We start from the raw sequence: 19938 nt of genomic DNA, 5'->3' as shown, positions 1-19938 counted from the left end.
GCTGTTGAGTTCCTAACGAGATTGTTTAATAAGATCCTAGAGAATGAGAAAATGCCAAATGAATGGAGAAAGAGTGTGCTAGTCCCAATATACAAGAATAAGGGAGATGTACAGAGCTGCAGTAATTACAGAGGAATAAAACTGATGAGCCACACCATGAAGCTATCGAAAAGGGTATTGGAGGTGAGATTGAGAAGAGAGGTAGCAATCTGTGAACAGCAGTATGGGTTTATGCCAAGGAAGAGCATGTCGGATGCAATTTTTGCTTTAAGAATGTTAATGGAGAAGTACAGGGAAGGCCAGAGAAAGCTACATTGTGTGTTTGTAGACCTGGAGAAGGCATACGATAGAGTGCCAAGAGATGAGTTATGGTATTGTATGAGAAAGAGTGGAGTGAATGAGAAGTATATTAGAGTGGTGCAAGACATGTATGAGAACAGTGAAACAGCAGTGAGGTGTGCAGTTGGAACAACTGAATGGTTCAAAGTGAAGGTGGGACTCCATCAAGGATCTGCTTTGAGTCCTTTTTTGTTTGCCACAGTGATGAATAGCTTGACGGACAAAGTGAGGCAAGAGTCACCATGGAACATGATGTTTGCGGATGATATTGTGATATGTGGTGAAAGTAGAAAGGAGGTTGACCTGGGTTTGGAGAGATGGAGGTATGCATTGGAATGAAGAGGAATGAAGGTGAGCAGTAGCAAAACAGAATACATGTGCACCAATGAGAATGGGGATGAGAGTGTAGTGAAGATGCAAGGAGTTAGACATCAAGAAAGTTGGTGAATTCAAGTACCTGGGGTCAACTGTGCAGGAAAATGGGGGCTGCAATAGTGTGGTGAGAAAGAGAGTGCAGGCAGGGTGGAGCAGTTGGAGAAGGATTTCGGGAGTCATTTGTGATAGGAAAGTCCCAGCAAAAGTGAAAGGTAAGATGTATAAGACAGTAGTGAGACCAGCTGTGATGTATGGATTGGAGACCGTACCCTTAATGAAGACACAGGAGGCAAAGTTGGAGGTGGTGGAGTTGAGGATGTTAAGGTTTGCGATGGGAGTGACAAGGTTGGACAGGATAAGGAACGAGCACATCAGAGGGACAGCACATGTAGAGAGCTTGGGAATTAAGCTAAGAGAGATGAGACTGAGATGGTATGGGCAGATCCTGAGAAAAGATGCAGAGCATGTGGGAAAGAGAATGTTGAGGATGGAGCTGCCAGGCAAACGAAAATGAGGAAAGCCAAAGAGGAGATACATGGATGTGGTGAGAGAGGACATGAAAGTGGCAGGTGTGGTAGAGAAGGATGCGGAAGACAGGGAGCAATGGAGACGAAAGATCCACTGTGGCGACCCCTAATTGGGAGCAGTCAAAAGAAGAAATCAAAGTCCTTCCCACACCATTCATGGCATGTTTGGTGGCACCAATTGCTGTTTCATAGCCCTCAGCCTCTCGCCTATATTACATAGCTAGGGTTACAGTGGGGGGGCTAGTCCTCTGGTAACCACAAGAGTTTGACTCCCCACTCGCATCTGTATTGCAGCATGCCTTGCCAGATGGCAGTAGGCACCATTTTTGTGATGGTCTTTGGTATGGCCCAACCGTGAGTAGAACTCACAATCTCCCGATCGAGAGGCAGACACACTTACCACTAGCCATTCTCTCTCTCTCGCTCTCTCTCTCTATATATATATGTATATATTCCACAGTTTTTTTTTTAAAGAAATTTGTGACTTTTAAATCAGTGGCCATTACAATGGCCCTAATATACCATCATACCTATAATATTTATTTTATATGAAATTTTTAACAAAGCACCACAACTCTTTGATTAAGTGCCATTGAACGACTGTATCTCAGAGGATGCATTAGTGTCACACAGTCAGCTTCATAGTCTTCTCTCGTCGACCAGGAAAGAGCCAAATGCATGACGGATGGATAACCATGACAGTATCTGATTAACTTTGTCTGCTTCGTAAATAAGTCAGTTAATGGAAAATAATGTCCTTGAGGTTCAGACTATGAAAGTCCTTGTGAGAGAGCAAATTAATGTTAAAGGGTATGCTAATGTGAAGTGGGTGCATGTTGAAGGTACAGAATAATACTGCACTGGAACGCATCTTTTTAGCAGCAGTGATGGAAGTCTTTCTCTTCCCTCCAATGTCTCTTCTCTCCATAGGAGTATTGAGTATGACCTAGAATTAGTATTGTTTTCCAAGATTGTTTGTTTGCTTGTTGTTCCATGTTCATAATTTCCATCATTAGAATTATTTTTAATATTATTATTTTATATTGAACATTATTCTGATATCCCTGTATTTACTTTAGCACTCGATATGACTCTAATTTACTCTGGCACTCAATCATATATTAACTTTAACATGGAGGAATAAAAAAAGTATAATTTATAAGATCTGTGGAAACACAATATTTTACCTAAAAGTTTGTGGTGGCATTAGCTTTAACTGTAGTCCTGGCTATTTCCACTAATGTCCTATGGCTATTGCTGGTGTTGAGCTCAAAACAGACTCACTGTTTAGTCAATATCAGGTAAAATACATAGATTCAGTATAATTGGAAGGTTTCATCAATTGAAGTCAATATCTCTACTATATAGAAGGATTAATTCAGCAAAATGGGGCATGCCATAGCAGCTATAAACAGTTTCTCTCTCTCTCTCAAGCCAAGAAGATAAAAAACCCAGTTTAAAGCAGAGCCATGGCCTCACTTTCGTTTATACTGTAAATGCCTTGAGACCTCAAGAATGGCATAGGAATAGTTTTAAGCATTAACAATAAATCTAATAAAGTAATTTTATGAGTAAAGTGATTCATATCACTGAATGAATGAGTGAATGACCTTGACGTCCATAACATCACAGCAGGAAGGCTATCGGTCTCATCGCCATTTCCACTATACACAGAGCTGACTGCAACTCCGATCCTCCATTTTGAGCTAATTTACCACCATGCAGATGTGTTGCTGGCGGGTGCAACAACATGACAGAAGGTGGATTTATGTTGCATTCATGGCCCAAGAGTGTCCGAACTGCAAAGATTTGGACGCGTTTTGCGAGAAGTTTTGGACGCATTTTGGGCGTCTATGAAGTGATCTCTCCTCTGCTCTGCACATTTTACTGAAGACTCGTATGAGACCTCTGATCTGTTGAGGAGTGTTGGCTATAAGCCCGTGTTGAAAGAGGGTGCAGTATCAACAACTAAATAAAACTACAAGAAAAGGAAAAGTATTTATTTTATTTTTTAAAGGAAAGTGAGTTTAGTTGCACCAGTTTTCCCAGAGTGAGTCGAGGGTTGTTGATAAAACCCAGGATGGAATGGGACGTGACATATCGTTCAGGCAATGACCTCCCGTGGTTGTTGCTAAAACCAGTGACATCCAGTTTCGTCCCGGGTTTTAGTAATTGCCTGAGGTGAGCAGTAATGGCGGAGTACTCAGTAATGGAGAGAACGGAGAAAAAGTGGGGCAGCCGTCTTATTTCTAAATTGGATATTGCTGCTATCTCGCCCTTACATGGAAGAAGCGAATGAACGGAGAACTGAACAAACAACTGAAAGGCAGATTGTTTCAAAACAATTGGCCACAAGATCGGCCTTCAGGAAGCGAGAACACAGACAGGTAAGCTCTGACTCTCATTTGGATACAAAAACAACATGTTGTTTACCTGCATTTAGATTAACTTGTATTGTGTGTTTAAGTTATCGGTATAAGATTATTTAATTTGCTTCAGAATGTGACTGTCTCAGTTCGTCTGATTATTTAATTAGCCTTTTATGTTTTATCAGTGAAAATGCATGCATGTACATGTACACTGTAAACAATTGCTGTAAAACTTACAGTATAGCACTGTATTATTTTACAGTAAGATACTGTGTGATGCTTATACAGTAAATAACTGTAGGTGGCTACGTTTATACAGTACAGTGTACTGCTACCGTAACGTGCGAAGGTTTCTGGGAATTTTTAGGCACTAAGCACGAAGCGAGCGGACGAATGTTGATGCAACCCACTCACCCACTGCTGTGAATCTGGTAAGGGAGCAGGAAGCAAGCTCTTTTGCAAGTTGCCTCTAAATATACAGTAATAAGCTTTACTGGATGTTGAACTCATACTGATTTGTTTTTATGACTGGTATTTTTCAACGTGTGCATAAGTCGGCAACATCTGTATCAATTTTACAAGTCTACGGACACAATCTAACATTGGTTTTTAGGCCTAAACATTAGCCTCAGGGCTGCACGGTGGTGTAGTGGTTAGCGCTGTCGCCTCACAGCAAGAAGGTCCGGGTTTGAGCCCCGTGGTCGGCGAGGGCCTTTCTGTGCGGAGTTTGCATGTTCTCCCTGTGTCCGCGTGGGCTTCCTCCAGGTGCTCCGGTTTCCCCCACAGTCCAAAGACATGCAGGTTAGGTTAACTGGTGACTCTAAATTGACCACAGGTGTGAATGTGAGTGTGAATGGATGTCTGTGTCTACACTGTTAAAAATGTACTGTTAAATTTACAGTAACATCTTGCAGTAGTGTAAAAATTACAGTAACATACTGTTCCACAATTTACAGTAGGGTTTTTTGTTACTGTAAATTTTACAGTAAAATACTGGCTACTCTGCTGCCAGTAATTTACTGTAAATTTTACAGTAAATTTTTAACAGTGTATTTTGCATATGTTATAATATCCATCCTGTTTTAATGAGAGTCAATCCATAATCAATGAATTCAAATCAGTCTTAGTTGAGCAAGTCGGTAACGGTATTTCTTACTTTCACCATAAATTTTTATTTATATGAATTTGGTCTATAGCTGTTAAAGGCCTTGACCTTAAAACCGGTTACCGCTGTGATGTCTCGCACTCTGGGATGGTTAGCTCAGCGGGGCAGCTCAAATGCCAACTTTGCGGTTGATTTTAACTCTCAAAAATATATATTTTTTAATTCCCATTTAATGCAGCGTACAAGAGTCAAGGATGGAAATACTATCCACTCAGAAATTTATTTTAAAATAAAGGTTTTGCGTATATCCTTTAAGTGGACTTTTTAAATAAATCAAACCTTCACCAAATAAATGCTTCAGTGTTTTTTTTTTTCTTTGTTAATAGACCAACTCTAAAAAAAATCCCACTTATGAGACCAGAACTGTGCCAGTTTTGCTCCCATAGAGATGAATTATGTTGCTCTATCTTGGTATATATTCTAAGAGCTTTGCTTCTACTTCGGGGGGCAATGTAAGTTACTATAGCAACCAGTGTAAATAAGACTGAAGGACACACAGATCCGATCACTTGCAGTATTTAATTCAGAGAGTCAATCAGGAATATCGCATTCTCATTATCTCTAGCCGCTTTATCCTTCTACAGGGTTGCAGGCAAGCTGGAGCCTATCCCAGCTGACTACGGGCGAAAGGCGGGGTACACCCTGGACAAGTCGCCAGGTCATCACAGGGCTGACACATAGACAACCATTCACACTCACATTCACACCTACAGTCAATTTAGAGTCACCAGTTAACCTAACCTGCATGTCTTTGGACTGTGGGGGAAACCGGAGCACCTGGAGGAAACCCACGCGGACACGGGGAGAACATGCAAACTCCGCACAGATAGGCCCTCGCCGACCCCGGGGCTCAAACCCAGGACCTTCTTGCTGTGAGGCGACAGCGCTAACCACTACACCACCGTGCCGCCTCAGGAATATCGGATTCAGAAAAATTAAGAAAAAAACAAACAAACAAAAAACAGATTTGGACTGATAGTGTGAGCCTAATCTTAGTTAAGTTTATTAGATAAAATATTAGATTAGATAAAACTTTATTGATCCCTTTGGGTGGGTTCCCTCAGGGAAATTAAGAATATAGCTCATAAAACATCATGCACTTTTTGTTTGAGTTTACTTGGGCTCTTCTGTAAACCGATTAAACTGTAAATCCACCTCTTCATCTATAGTGTAGTGTAAGGTTATAGTACAATATAGTTATGTTGTTTTACCTTGTCCCCTAAAAACCTAAGAAAAAGTGTACAGGGTTCATTGTCTCGTCTCGTCTTATTCCTCTTCCCTTTGTTCTGTACGGAATATTTGGTAAGTATATCATGACATTTTGACTAATATACAACTGCATTTATGCTGAAGGTCACATTTCATATTTTAGCACAGCTAAATCACTTGCAGTGTCATTATAATTCTAAACACTTATATTCCTATTCCTAGTAAACAGGTAAAAAAGTGCCAGCCTCAAACCACCACTCGGATATACTGCATTACTTCTCTCTATAAATGCTTTTTCCATCAAGGAAGCACTTTTTCCATTAGTGAGTGTGAACACGTCATTATTACTCATTACTATGCTTCATTAATAACTGTTGTTTTATTTCTGTGTGCAGGGGCAGAACAGTGTTCCAGGCTAGGCTCGAAATGGCAGAGAGATGAATTTCATTGCCTGCTGGAATATGCTTCTTGTTTCCCATGTAAATGAAAGACACGCCCTCCAGCACACAGCAACTGAACATGTTTTTGTTTTTCGTTTTCTGGAACTCTTGAGAGATTTTTCTTGAGTATGATTTATGAAGCATGTAGATATAATTTACATATAATTTACTGTGTATGCACAGTACAAATATAGACAGTGACATCATCCCTTTGATCCAGGAATTTATTTGAAAAAAGCTGTATTCAGAGTCAGCTACACAAGTTAAAAAGTTATGTCAATGTGTACACAGATAAAGTTATGCATATTCAGAAATGGGTTAAACACTTTCTTAAGTTGTTATTTCTGTTCACCCCATTCAGGAGTATGTAAATCATATGTGTGCAGTTCAATTCCTTGTAGGTTGCTGGATTGTTCTTGAGTCGAAGTATGTGGGGTTTTCAGTAGCATCTAGACCAGAACATCTTTAAACACGATCACTTACCTTTAAGCCAAGACAAATCAGAGACAGGAAATGTGGACTTTTTTTTTGTAATACAGTGTAACAAGAGACAATTTTAACTTACAGAAGTGGAATTTTTTTTTCTTACTAGTACACGTGCCATGGCCTCCACAAAAGTGTACTATGTGGTTGAGGAAACCCGTTTATAAAACTGCTTTCTGGTCCAGAATGATTGTTTATGATTGGATGTGCCTCTTTTCAGACATTTTCTAAACACCCATAATGCCCCTTCACTCTGTGGGTGGTAAAAGAGAGCAACTGGACTTGCTTGAAGATTCTTGAAGACGTTTCACCTCTCATCCGAAAGACTTCTTCAGTTCTTCAGAGAACTGAAGAAGCCTTTCGGATGAGAGGTGAAACGTCTTCAAGAATCTTCAAGCAAGTCCAGTTGCTCTCTTTTACCACCCACAGTTTACTATGACCTGGATGACTGAGAATCTTCACAGACATGCCCCTTCACTCTGCTCTCTGTCTGAAATTAGAAAGCACCCACTGCAGCCAGATAATTATCTTGTGAGCAAGAAACCACCCTGTCCTTTGAAAAACATAAAAAAATGAAGTAAAACCATAACAAACATTGGCTTTTACAAGATGGAGTAATTTATTACTGATGAAGAGGATGAAGCTGGACACAGAATTAAAAACGTTGCTCCTGGACAGGTATGAAAAGGCAAGCTATATATAGCTTTGAATTGTGTGAAGGGCCAGCTTCACATAAATCAAGTAGATATGTTATTATTATTAGTAGTAGTAGTAGAAGGAGAAGAAGCCTTTATTTGTCACATGCACACTCAAGCACAGTGAAATTCATCCCTTGCATTTAACCCATCTGAAGCAGTGAACACACACATGCGCACACACACACACACACACACACACACACACACACACACACACACACACACACACACGTGAGCAATGAGCACACACACATACCCAGAGCAGTGGGCAGCTATGCTACAGCGCCCAGGGAGCAGTTGGGGGTTAGGTGCCTTGCTCAAGGGCACTTCAGCCCAAGGGCGCCCTATGTTAACCTAACAGCATGTCTTTGGACTGTGGGGGAAACCGGAGCACATGGAGGAAATCCACGCAGACACAAGGAGAACATGCAAACTCCACACAGAAAGGCCCCTGTCGGCTGCTGTGGCTCGAATGCAGAACCTTCTTGCTGTGAGGTGACAGCGCTAACCACTACATCACTAGTACTACTACTAGTATTACAAAGCAACAAGGACAGTAACAGCACTCATGAACATGCTCATAAATAATTATTAGACAAATTTTGTGTTTATAGTGTTGTAACTTGCCTTTCAAGCAGTCAAATAGCCTGTTTTTTAAGCTAACAGTGCTAACATGCTAATACCTTAGTTTAAAGTTTATAAAGGCTCATTACAACAAAACAAGTCAGCGATGGCAATCTTGGGCACTCCCTGGTGGCCTAGCAGCTAGGATTCAGCGCTCTCACTGCTGCGGCCGGGGTTTGATTCCCAGTCAGGGAAAAGTCTTGGGTGGCACGGTGGTGTAGTGGCACCGTTGCCTCACCAGGGGCGCCGCCAGAAATTTTGGGCCCCATGAAAGATTAGAATTTTGGGCCCCCCAACTTTGCCCACCCTCGTCACAATTGCACTATTGTCATTATTTGACTTTTGATAGCCCATGGACCTTGAGTTTGTGACTTTGTTATTACATTTTATGTATTAACCTACCAGGGACTAGATGAAAACTGGTCAGTGACTAATTCTGGTGCATTTACAATCACAAATGAAAATTCACCACCTGTGCTGCTGGTACTCCCCCTGTTCTCTTCCTGTACTTCAACACTTCTGGTGTCCTCCCTGGCTGCTGCATCATGGCCTGATGAGGGGCCTGGCTCTGTTATCAGCAATGCATGCAAGTTAGTTAATGCATGAAAAAGTTTGATGCATTCAAGTTTGATGCATTTAAATGAACTCCATACTCAGTAGCCTTACAAATGTTACCCATAAAAGACAGGAAACATCTTATTATAAATTTATTTCAAAGTGACATGGAGTGACATTTCAATTTGATCAATTACGTATGCACTTCTTCATATGTTGTAACCTCTATCCCTCTTTTATGTGTGCTGCGCTTTCTCCAGCTCCTCAATTTGAAACCAATGGTTTAGAACGTGTGAACATTCCACACACGTAACCATGTCAAACACTTGACTGGTGTCCGTTATTAGCAACACTTTAATCTAGCAAACTGTATATGGCGCTTGCTCATTAAAAACTTCAATCCTAAAGCATTTATGGGTTGTATTGCTGCTTACCTCCTTCTCCAAAGGGGGGTTCAGTGGTTTGGTAGGGCAGAGGTCCCCCTGAGGCTGAATCTGTGCATATTTAGGGCACCCCATTAGTTATGAAACTGGTTATTAGCACTAGTTATTAGCACCAGCATAACGTAATATTTCATCTTGTTTATCACACAAGTCAGTTCAGTTATTAAAATGGAAAAAAATGTCACTGTACAAACTGTAAAAGTGTTCTCTTGATAGGCTAATCCAACCACGTTCATACTGTTCATTTACCATTCGCTAATATTTTGAACACACATGTGAGCGATAGCTACCTTTCTTTGGGAAAAACTGAGTGACCAGTTGCCTGCCTCTCCGGTCCCTCTCAGCTTTCAGCTGCCTTTCTTTACGTTTTTGACAGCCACTCTTCATATTTAGCGATCATAGACTGTACGCACTCCACTGCTGGCTGGCTGGCTGCTGCACCGCGACACAGCAGCAAGTAGCGTTGCACTGATCAGCACACAGATTTAACGCATCACGCTTCTACCAGAACTGGACCGTACCATTTCGCAAAAGGGGGAGGGTTAACCCTTTGGTGACTGACCCCTTGAAAATCGTTCCTACAGGAACGATGACGTTTCAGTTGTCAAGACAACGGAAAAACTAAAATACAAAACAGAAAGATACGTCACAATGCTCTTGTGCACAAAACAAAATGCTCTTGTATTTTAGTTTTTCCGTTGTCTTGACAACTGAAACGTCATCGTTCCTGGAGGAACGATTTTCAAGGGGTCAGTCACCAAAGGGTTAAATGACAATATGTTGAAGAACTCAAGAAATAGACAACCTTGTTCAATTAGCTCAATTTACCAGATGGAATATTGCATTGTTGTTATTTCAAAAGTCTTAGTGAAATCATTAAAAGCATATTATCAGCCCCTTAAAGGGCCCCATGGCAGTGCTGGGCCCCTAGAATTGTTCTAACCTTTCCCCCCCTGGTGGCGCCCATGTGCCTCACAGCAAGAAGGTCCTGGGTTCGAGCCCAGCGGCTGACGAGGGCCTTTCTGTGTGGAGCTTGCATGTTCTCCCCATGTCTGTGTGGGTTTGCTCCCGTTTCCCCCACAGTCCAAAGACATGCAGGTTAGGCTAATTGGTGGCTCTAAATTGACTGTAGGTGTGAATGGTTGTTTGTCTCAATGTGTCAGCCCTGTGATGACCTGGTGACTTGTCTAGGGTGTACCCTGCCTCTTGCCCATAGTCAGCTGGGATAAGCTCCAGCTTGCCTGCGACCCTATACAGGATAAACGGCTACAGATAACGGATGGATGGCAATCATGAGCATCCTGATAAATCGTGAGCTGAATTTTGTGTGTTTATTGTAAACTTGTTACAATTGTGCTGGCGTTCCACTATTATAGCCTATTTAGAGGTTTCTTGAATACAGATTTAGACTAGAAGGGCACTTGGTAGAGTGGATACCTCCCCCAAGCCACATATTTGGATTTGCATCAAAATCTAATCTATTCTTCCTTTTTTGAGTTATGTTGGGAACAGACAAAACAATCCTGGATCCACATACATATCTGGATTTACATTAAAATCTAATCAGTTGTTCCTTGGCCAATAGCTCACCTTTCGGCAAAATGTCATCAAAATCCTTTCATTACTTTTTGAGTAACATTGGGAACAGACAAACAAACAAACAAATAGAGGCAAAAACACAATGTCCTCCAACAAAGTTGTTGGAAGTAACTAGAAGGGCACCTAGTAGAGTGCATAGCTCACCCAAGCCACATATTATCAACATCAAAATCAAATCACTTGAACTTAGGATCATACTAAAGCTGTCCACCAAATTTCATCCAAATTTGTTCTCTCTTTTTTTGAGTTACGTTGTGAATAGACAAAACAATCCTGAATCCACAAACATATCTAGATTTACATTAAAATCTAATAAGTTATTCCTTGGCCAATAGCTCACCTTTTCTCAAAATTTCATCAAAATCCATTCACTACTTTTCGAGTAACTTTGGGAACAAACAAACAAAGGTGAAAATACAACATCCTCCAATAAAGCTTGTGAAAGTAAAAATGAATATATAGAGGCGACTATAGAAAAATCCACTTAAACTTGTGGTAATGTAGTTTTAGACAGGCTGTCAACAACCTATCAGGTGACAGTCAGGTGACAATGATCAAATCAGGCCCTGAATCATTTCTTACTATTGCTGCTTAGTGGACATGTTTTTGAGAATCACTGTGATAGGCTGGTTCATGACAGTCTAAAGATAGTTTGTTGCCTATTTGTTGAGTGTCTAAAGTGGACTAATCCTTTTTTAATTTTTTTTCTACAAATAAATTTCCAGTATCCTCTTCATTTTTATTGTACTGTCGCTTTCATTTTTGTACTTTTCACTTTCGCTTTCTTTTTTCCGTTTTTTTTTCCCCGTTTTTTTCTCTTTCTTTTTTCGGAAGAACGCCGAGACCGGAAGCTTTCTTTTTCTCTCCTCCTGTGTAAAGTCCACAAGCGGAGGCCATCCACATCGGATCTGCTTTAATATCAACAGATCTTCATTTAAGGTACGTGAATCTTTTCATCATGGCACACCTTCAGCCTGTTCAGTGTGCTGAGTGCAGGATGTTTAGTCATTCTTCCTCCATCACTAGCAATAGCTTTATTAGCTTTACTTGTGATAAGTGCAAATTAGTTAGCTCTCTGACGGAGAAGATTACAGTGCTAGAAGCGCATGTCCAGGCTTTAGAGCAGGTTAGTGAGCGTGAGAACAGTGTAGTTTCTGTTAGGGAAAGTCTGGACGCCCTAGGTGGAGTTAGCAATCCCCCAACTCCGGCATTAGAGCCCTTACAGCGGGGCGAATGGGTGATGGCTCGGCAGCATAAGCGTAGAGCCAAAGCTACCGCTGAGGCTCGCCCACGGGAGCACCACTCCTCTCCGCGTCACGTGTCGAACAGGTTTGCTCTCCTTAGTGATGCACCCACTGAGAAACCTGAAAGAGCTCTGGTTATAGGGGACTCTATCATACGGCACGTGAAATTAGCTCAGCCTTTAGGGGCACCAGCAGCTTTAGTCAGGTGTATACCGGGAGCCAGGGCGCCGGACATAGCAGGTAATCTTAGGGTCCTAGGCAAGCACAGGTTCTCAAAGATAGTTATCCATGCAGGAGCTAATGATATACGCCTTCGTCAGTCTGAGGTTACTAAGAGTAACTTTGTAGAGGTGTTTAAATTAGCGAAGGCGATGTCCGATGCTGTAGTATGCTCTGGCCCCATCCCAATGCGGCGTGGCGATGTAGCTTACAGCAGGTTATGGTCGCTGAACTGCTGGCTGTCCAGGTGGTGCTCTGAAAACAGTGTGGGCTTTATAGATAATTGGGCTAATTTTGAGGGCACTGCTGGCCTGTTAGGGTGGGACGGTATCCATCCCACTCGGGAAGGTGCTGCTCTCATTTCCTGCAGCATAGGTCATAGTCTCAGAACAGGCCTAGTTAATTTCTGACAATCCAGAGCCAAGGCCAGGAAGCAGACGAACAGGCTAAACCGACTGTCTGCTAGCTGCACAGAGTCGTCACTCAGGGCCCACTACATCGAGGCTGTGTCTGTTCCCCAAGCTCAACAAAAAGGTAGAAATTTTCAGAGAGTTTGTTCCAGTAACCTAATCAATATAAAATTAGATCATACTGACTGTACAGCTGCTGCCAGCACCTTTGATCTAAAGGTGGGGCTATTAAATATTAGATCTCTTACATCTAAAGCGCTAATGGTTAATGAACTCATTACTGATCAGGAGTTTAATGTACTGTGTTTAACAGAAACATGGATTAAGCCAAATGAATATATAGCATTAAATGAAGCGAGTCCTCCTGGATACAGTTATATACACCAGCCTCATCTAACTGGCAGAGGAGGAGGCGTCACGGTTATTTATAACGATTATCTAGGTGTAACACACAAACCTGGTTATAAATTTAATACATTTGAAGTTCTTCATACTCATATAATGTATGTAGCCTTGAAAAATAAGTCTACCCAGTTAATTCCATTGCTTATTATTTACAGGCCCCCGGGGCCATATTCTGTTTCTTTCTGAATTTGCAGATTTTATCTCAGATCTGGTTATTTCTTTAGACAAAGCTTTAGTTGTCGGAGATTTTAATATTCACTTCGATAACCCAGAAGACCCTTTAAAAACAGCGTTTGTGTCCATCTTAGATTCAGTCGGGATTAAGCAGAATGTCATAGGACCGACCCATAATGGTGGTCACACCCTTGATCTAATACTAACATTCAGATTAAACATAGACAATATAGTCATACTTCCACAGTCTGAAGTTATCTCAGATCATTGTCTCATCTCATTCAAAATGTGTCTGAGTAATAATATATGCACCTCACCACGCTACTGTATTAAACGTACTTTCACGTCAACTACTGCACAGAGCTTTATAAATGGTCTCCCAGAGCTGTCAACTTTGATTGGGTCACTGTCAGCCCCTGCAGAACTTGATCAGGCAACTGAATGCTTAGAGTCAACATTCCGCCATACTTTAGATAATGTAGCTCCTCTAAAAAGGAAAATGGTCAGAGACAAAAAATTAGCACCCTGATATAATGATGACACTCGCACATTAAAACAGACCACTCAAAAATTGGAACGTAAATGGCGTCAAACAAAATTGGTAGTTTTCAAATTAGCTTGGAAGGAGAGCTTCCTGAAGTATAGAAAAGCTCTTAGTGCTGCGAGATCAACATATTTCTCCTCCCTAATAGAAGATAACAAAAATAATCCTAGATTCCTATTTAATACTGTAGCAAAATTAACCAGGAATAAGTCCACTATCAACACATGCACACCTGCAGTATGTAGTAGCAACGACTTCATGAATTTTTTAATGACAAAATTGAGAATATCCGACAAAAAATTCAAACTACTAATTTAAGGTTAGACAATGAAAGTGACCTTGTAGTTAACAATATAACTGTATCAGATCATCAGTTAGAATGTTTTACTCCCCTAAAAGAAACTGAATTACTTTCATTAATCTCTACATCAAAAGCCTCAACTTGTGTACTAGATCCCTTACCGACACATCTATTCAAACAGATAATGCCTGGAGTAATTGAACCGCTTCTAAAAATAATAAATTCTTCTCTTATGATTGACTATGTACCCAAATCCTTTAAACTAGCAGTTATCAAACCCCTGATTAAAAAACCTGACCTTGATCCCTGTCAGCTGTCCAATTATCGGCCAATATCAAACCTCCCCTTTATCTCCAAGATCCTTGAAAAAGCTGTGGCACAGCAGTTATGCTCATATTTACATCGGAATAACATCCATGAAATGTATCAGTCAGGATTTAGACCTCATCATAGCACAGAGACAGCACTGGTTAAAGTAGTAAACGACCTACTGTTGGCGTCTGATCAGGGCTGTGTCTCGCTACTTGTGTTGTTTGACCTTAGTGCAGCATTTGATACCATTGATCATTCCATTCTTCTGGATAGACTAGAAAATGTTGTGGGAGTTAAGGGAATGGCCCTCTCCTGGCTCAGGTCTTATCGAACTGATCGTTATCAGTATGTTGATATAAATGGTGATATTTCTAGACGTACCGAAGTAAAGTTTGGTGTTCCACAAGGTTCTGTCTTGGGTCCACTGCTTTTTTCTCTATATACGTTACCTCTGGGTGATATTATTCGTAAACATTGTATTAGTTTCCACTGTTATGCTGATGACACACAGTTGTATGTCTCTGCAAAACCTGATGAGAGACACCAGCTTAATAGAATTGAGGAATGTGTTAAGGACATTAGACACTGGATGCTTATTAATTTCCTTCTGCTTAATTCTGACAAGACTGAAGTACTTGTACTAGGACCACATACAGCTAGAAGTAAGTTTTCTGATTACACAGTAACTCTGGATGGCCTTTCTGTTTCTTCACGTGCAACAGTAAAAGACCTCGGAGTGATTATTGACCCCAGTCTTTCATTCGAAACTCACATTGATAACATCACCCAGATAGCTTTCTTTCATCTCAGAAATATTGCAAAGATAAGAAATTTAATGTCATTGCATGATGCAGAAAAACTAGTCCATGCTTTCATTACCTCCAGGTTGGATTATTGTAATGCCTTACTGTCTGGATGTTCCAATAAGTGCATAAACAAGCTCCAGTTAGTTCAAAATGCAGCAGCAAGAGTCCTTACTAGAACTAGAAAATATGACCACATCACACCTGTCTTATCCACACTGCATTGGCTCCCAATCAAATTTCGTATTGATTATAAAATACTACTATTGACCTTTAAAGCACTAAATGGTCTCGCACCACAGTACCTGAGTGAACTTCTGCTCCTCTATGACCCGCCACGCCTACTTAGATCAAAAGGTGCAGGCTATCTGCTGGTACCTCGTATAGTGAAGGCTACATCGGGGGCAGAGCCTTTTCTTACAAAGCCCCACTGTTATGGAACAGCCTTCCAAGTAGTGTTCGGGAATCAGACACAGTCTCAGCATTTAAGTCTAGGCTGAAAACATATCTGTTTAGTCAAGCCTTTTGGTAATGGTGTTTATGAGGTAAAGGAGTAGATCTGGAGGGTCCTCAGACATAGAGTGTTTTGGTAAACTGGGATGTATGGATGCTGTCAGTCCCCACTCGCTTGCTCACTCAAGTTTGTTGACGGTGTAGTGGCTGGCTGCTTTATGTCCCGGGGCTCCCTCATGCCTGTGTTACCTTCTGGCTCTCTCCTTTTAGTTATGCTGTCATAGTTAGTTGCCGGAGTCCCTGCTTGTATTCGGTGCAATATGTATACTGTTCCTACTTATTCAGGTGACATTGGGCATACCTAACCACCTGTGTTTTCTTTCCCTCCCCCCCACCCCAAATCTGTCCCTCTGAGTTACATGGAGTCAACAGGAAATCTTTTGGTGGAGAGGGTGGAGACCTCGACTGGCTATCGTAGCCTGCAGGGAATTGACCGTCAGACATTCTGTCGCATGTCCCAGACCCGGTTAAATGTAACTGAATTGTCTTGGCCAGGCCTAACGGTCCCATCTGCATCTCATCATTGCTGAGGAGTGTGCTCCCATCACCCAATCAAGCATCCAGCCAGAGCAGGTCATGATATATTTTACCATATTAACATGCCATTGTTGTGTGTTATGCCTGATGTAAAGACTCTCGTCTCTGCGAGCCTACCACACAGATTTAATACTTGTCATTTTTAGGGCATACCTAACAACGTGTTTTCTTTCTCTGTCTCTCCCCCCCCCAATCTGTCCCTCTGAGTTACATGTTGATCCTGGGATTGAGATGCTGGCCTCTTCTGCCCCTCGGACCTGCTTGATCCATCCTGGTGCCCTGTGTCTGGTCGGAGTTTTATCGCACCGCTCCTGTGAAGGATGGCCCCATGAGGACAGTTGAGGGTTATACCTGTTAAAACTGTTAATATTATAGTCAGGCTGTCTGTTGTTGCCCAAATGAGGATGGGTTCCCTTTTGAATCTGGTTCCTCTTGAGGTTTCTTCCTCATGTCGTCTGAGGGAGTTTTTCCTTGCCACCGTTGCCACAGGCATGCTCATTGGGGATAGATTAGGGATAAAATTAGCTCATGTTTTAAGTCGTTCAAATTCTGTAAAGCTGCTTTGCGACAATGTTTATTGTTAAAAGCGCTATACAAATAAACTTGATTTGATTTGACTATTCAATTAATGATACCAAATTAGATACCAACTAAAAGCTGTTGCTATATACAGAAATTCTTACACTGCAAAAAAAACTGAAAACTGAATTTGAGGGGAAAATTCCTTAATACTAGTGAAATTATCTTGCTGCATGGACAGATAATTTTACTTGACAAGACATCTTGGAATAAGTTGGTTACTATCTAGAACTAGTTTAAATAATTGCATCACTCCTGTGGAGGATGGCCCCATGAGGACAGTTGAAAGTCACACCTGGAGGACACTCTGGACTCTTACAGTAATGCTTTTATGGCTGAGGACTACAGTTGACTTGCTAACTTTAGGACAGCAGTTGTCATGAACAGTTTTGCACTCAAGTTTCCATCAATGAAGAGTTACAACATCAACAAAAACTGTCTTCATGTTAAAACTGTTAATATTATAGTCATGCTGTCTGTTGTTGCCCAAATGAGGATGGGTTCCCTTTTGAGTCTGGTTCCTCTCGAGGTTTCTTCCTCATGTCGTCTGAGGGAGTTTTTCCTTGCCACCATCGCCACAGGCTTGCTCATTGGGGATAGATTAGGGATAAAATTAGCTCATGTTTTAAGTCGTTCAAATTCTGTAAAGCTGCTTTGCAGCAATGTTTATTGTTAAAAGAGCTATACAAATAAGCTTGACTTGACTTGAATAATCTCAGAGTTGGTGTCTTTGTATTCTTCTAATAGGAAATGCGAGATCATTCCAACTATATTCAAGATATAGTTGAAATGGAATAAACCTCTCCTTACCCAAGACTCCTACATGGCCTCCTCGTGGCCAACCTGGTAACTTGGGACTCAAAGCCCAAGGCTGACTATGTAGGGGCTCTCAGAGCAACGAGTGGCCCCAGAGGTGCGGTAGGCATGACCCACCGGCGTGTGGACACGCTCTGCCACCCACCAATGCTCGTCCCAGCTATGGGTTAAATAGTAAAGGTAGATCACTACCTCAGGTGTATAAGAGTGCAACTCTGTCCATCAGCAAGAGGGCGCCTGTTGGATGTCACAGTAGCGGCCAGTGATCAGAAACAGGGAGTCCTGGGACCTGTGCAACTTGTCATCTCTGGTCGAAGACAGGGATGATGAAGGGCGGAGGTAGGATGCCAGCACACTGACTACCCTACAACGGCCACTGGACTATGAGAAGGACAACTCATATGACAAACCATACTGCAGGAGCTGTGCCCGCAGTTATTATAGCAACAGAAAGACCATGATGGCAGACAGAAGTAACACTAGGGTTAGAGTCCCTAATGTAGCTCCCACCACAGACCGAGATCCAATAGGATCAAATGATGACTTGTCCCCAAACCCGCAAGGAAGGAACAAGCCTGGCAGAGGTACCTGTATGGGGAGAAGACTTATCAATTGCAGGAACATCACAACAATATCAACACTTAATGTCAGAACCATAAAAGAAGCAAGATATAGAAAGGAGCTGGCAACCAACCTGAGCTTGTATGGAATTGATGTTCTGGGAATCCAGGAACACCGCATTGTGCATGAGGAAGTGGTCAGGTATGAAGACATCAATGGCGGCATGCTCATAACAACATCTGCAACTAGAAATCAGGCTGGAGCTGCTGTTGGAGGGGTAGGGATTCTGCTCAGCTCTAAAGCAAGCTTTCAAGGGAATCTGGCAACAACCATCACTGTCACCTACTGTCCAACCAACACGGCAGATGAAGACATAGTGAAAGCCCACTACGATGACCTGGTGAGGGCCATTGAATCCATTCCATCTCACAACCTACTGCTGGTTGTAGGGGACTTCAATGCAAGAATAGGACCAGAGGATGCCAAATTCACATTCCATAAAGAAACAAATAGGAATGCTAGACAGCTGCTGGACCTGGCAAGCGAGAAGGATCTAGTCATTTCTAGCACCTACTTCCGCAAGAAAGCAGGAAAGCTCTGGACCTTCATCAGCCCAGGAGGCATCAAGTATCAGCTAGACTACGTGTTAATACATAGAAAGTGGTGCAACAGCATGCTGAACGTGGAGGCATACAACTCCTTTGCAAGTGTCGGCTCGGACCACAGAATCATATCTGCCAGGGTGAGACTCAGCTTGCAGAAAAAGAAAGCAGAGTCAAGAAAAAGACAGGACAACTGGAACTTGTTTAAGAGCAGAAGAGACATACAGGAGCTGTATACGATTGAAGTACACAACAGGTTTCAACCACTACAGGAACTAGATGAATCTGCTACAGACAGGTACAGGAGGTTCATCAAAGCCACTGAGGAGGCAGCAGAGAAGGTGGTCCCAATTAGGAACAGGGGAAGAAAGACAAGGCACTCAGAGGACTCAAGGGTGACACATGCTAGAGACGAGTTGAATAGGGTGTATGAATGATACAAGGAGGACACAAATGTAGAGAACAGACAAGAGTACAGTCAGGCCAAAAAGAAGTTGAAGGAAACCTACATAGAAGTTGAGGAAGAAGATCTCAGCAACAAGATCAGAGAGGTAGAGATGGCTCATGTGAATTGCAAGCATGGACAGAGCTGGAAACTCATAAATGACATCACTGACAGAAAGACAACTAGGAAGGGTCAGCTGGAAGGAAGTACACAAGAAGAAAGGATTGAGAACTGGTACAATCACTTCAAAATTCTTCTTGGAAATCCTCCTAGCCTTACAGAGGAGGATGAGGAAATTCCTACTGTGTTTGAGGATCTCAAGATAAAGGAGGGCCAATTTGATCAGGGGGAATATGAGAAAGCAAAGAAATCCTTGGTCGAAGGAAAGGCCAGTGGGGAAGATGGTATACCATGAGAAGTTCTGAAGAGATGTGAAGGGTTAGACAAAATCATCCTAGAATTCTGCAACAGGGCACTGATGAGGGGGAAAAGCAGGCTTTTCCCCCCTCATCAGTGCCCTGTTGCAGAAGTGGTCCCTGTTAAACATCGTTCCTATACCCAAATCTGGTGATCTCAGACTGGGGAGCAACTACAGGGGCATCAGCCTGAGCTTACTAGTAGCCAAAATCTTCAACAGGATGCTGCTA

At 42.0% G+C, this 19938-nt stretch overlaps 1 protein-coding gene across 1 annotated transcript; it reads left to right on the top strand.

Annotated features, from left to right (window-relative positions):
* The first annotated feature begins 18143 nt into the window (after nt 1-18143).
* On the top strand, nt 18144-19283 carry LOC132895880 (craniofacial development protein 2-like). Its single transcript, XM_060936634.1, has one exon. The coding sequence runs from the start codon at nt 18144-18146 to the stop codon at nt 19281-19283; it is 1140 nt and encodes a 379-aa protein (XP_060792617.1).
* The last annotated feature ends 655 nt before the right edge of the window (nt 19284-19938 follow it).

This window comes from Neoarius graeffei, chromosome 13 (genome assembly GCF_027579695.1).
Source record: "Neoarius graeffei isolate fNeoGra1 chromosome 13, fNeoGra1.pri, whole genome shotgun sequence".
NCBI classification, from domain to species: Eukaryota; Metazoa; Chordata; class Actinopteri; order Siluriformes; family Ariidae; genus Neoarius; species Neoarius graeffei.
The sequence above is the reverse complement of the archived record's forward strand: the minus strand, read 5'-3'. Positions and strand labels throughout refer to the sequence as shown.

Excerpts from the sequence above, each read along its gene's own strand:
- LOC132895880 (XM_060936634.1), top strand. The coding sequence starts at position 18,144 with ATGGCAGACAGAAGTAACACTAGGGTTAGAGTCCCTAATGTAGCTCCC.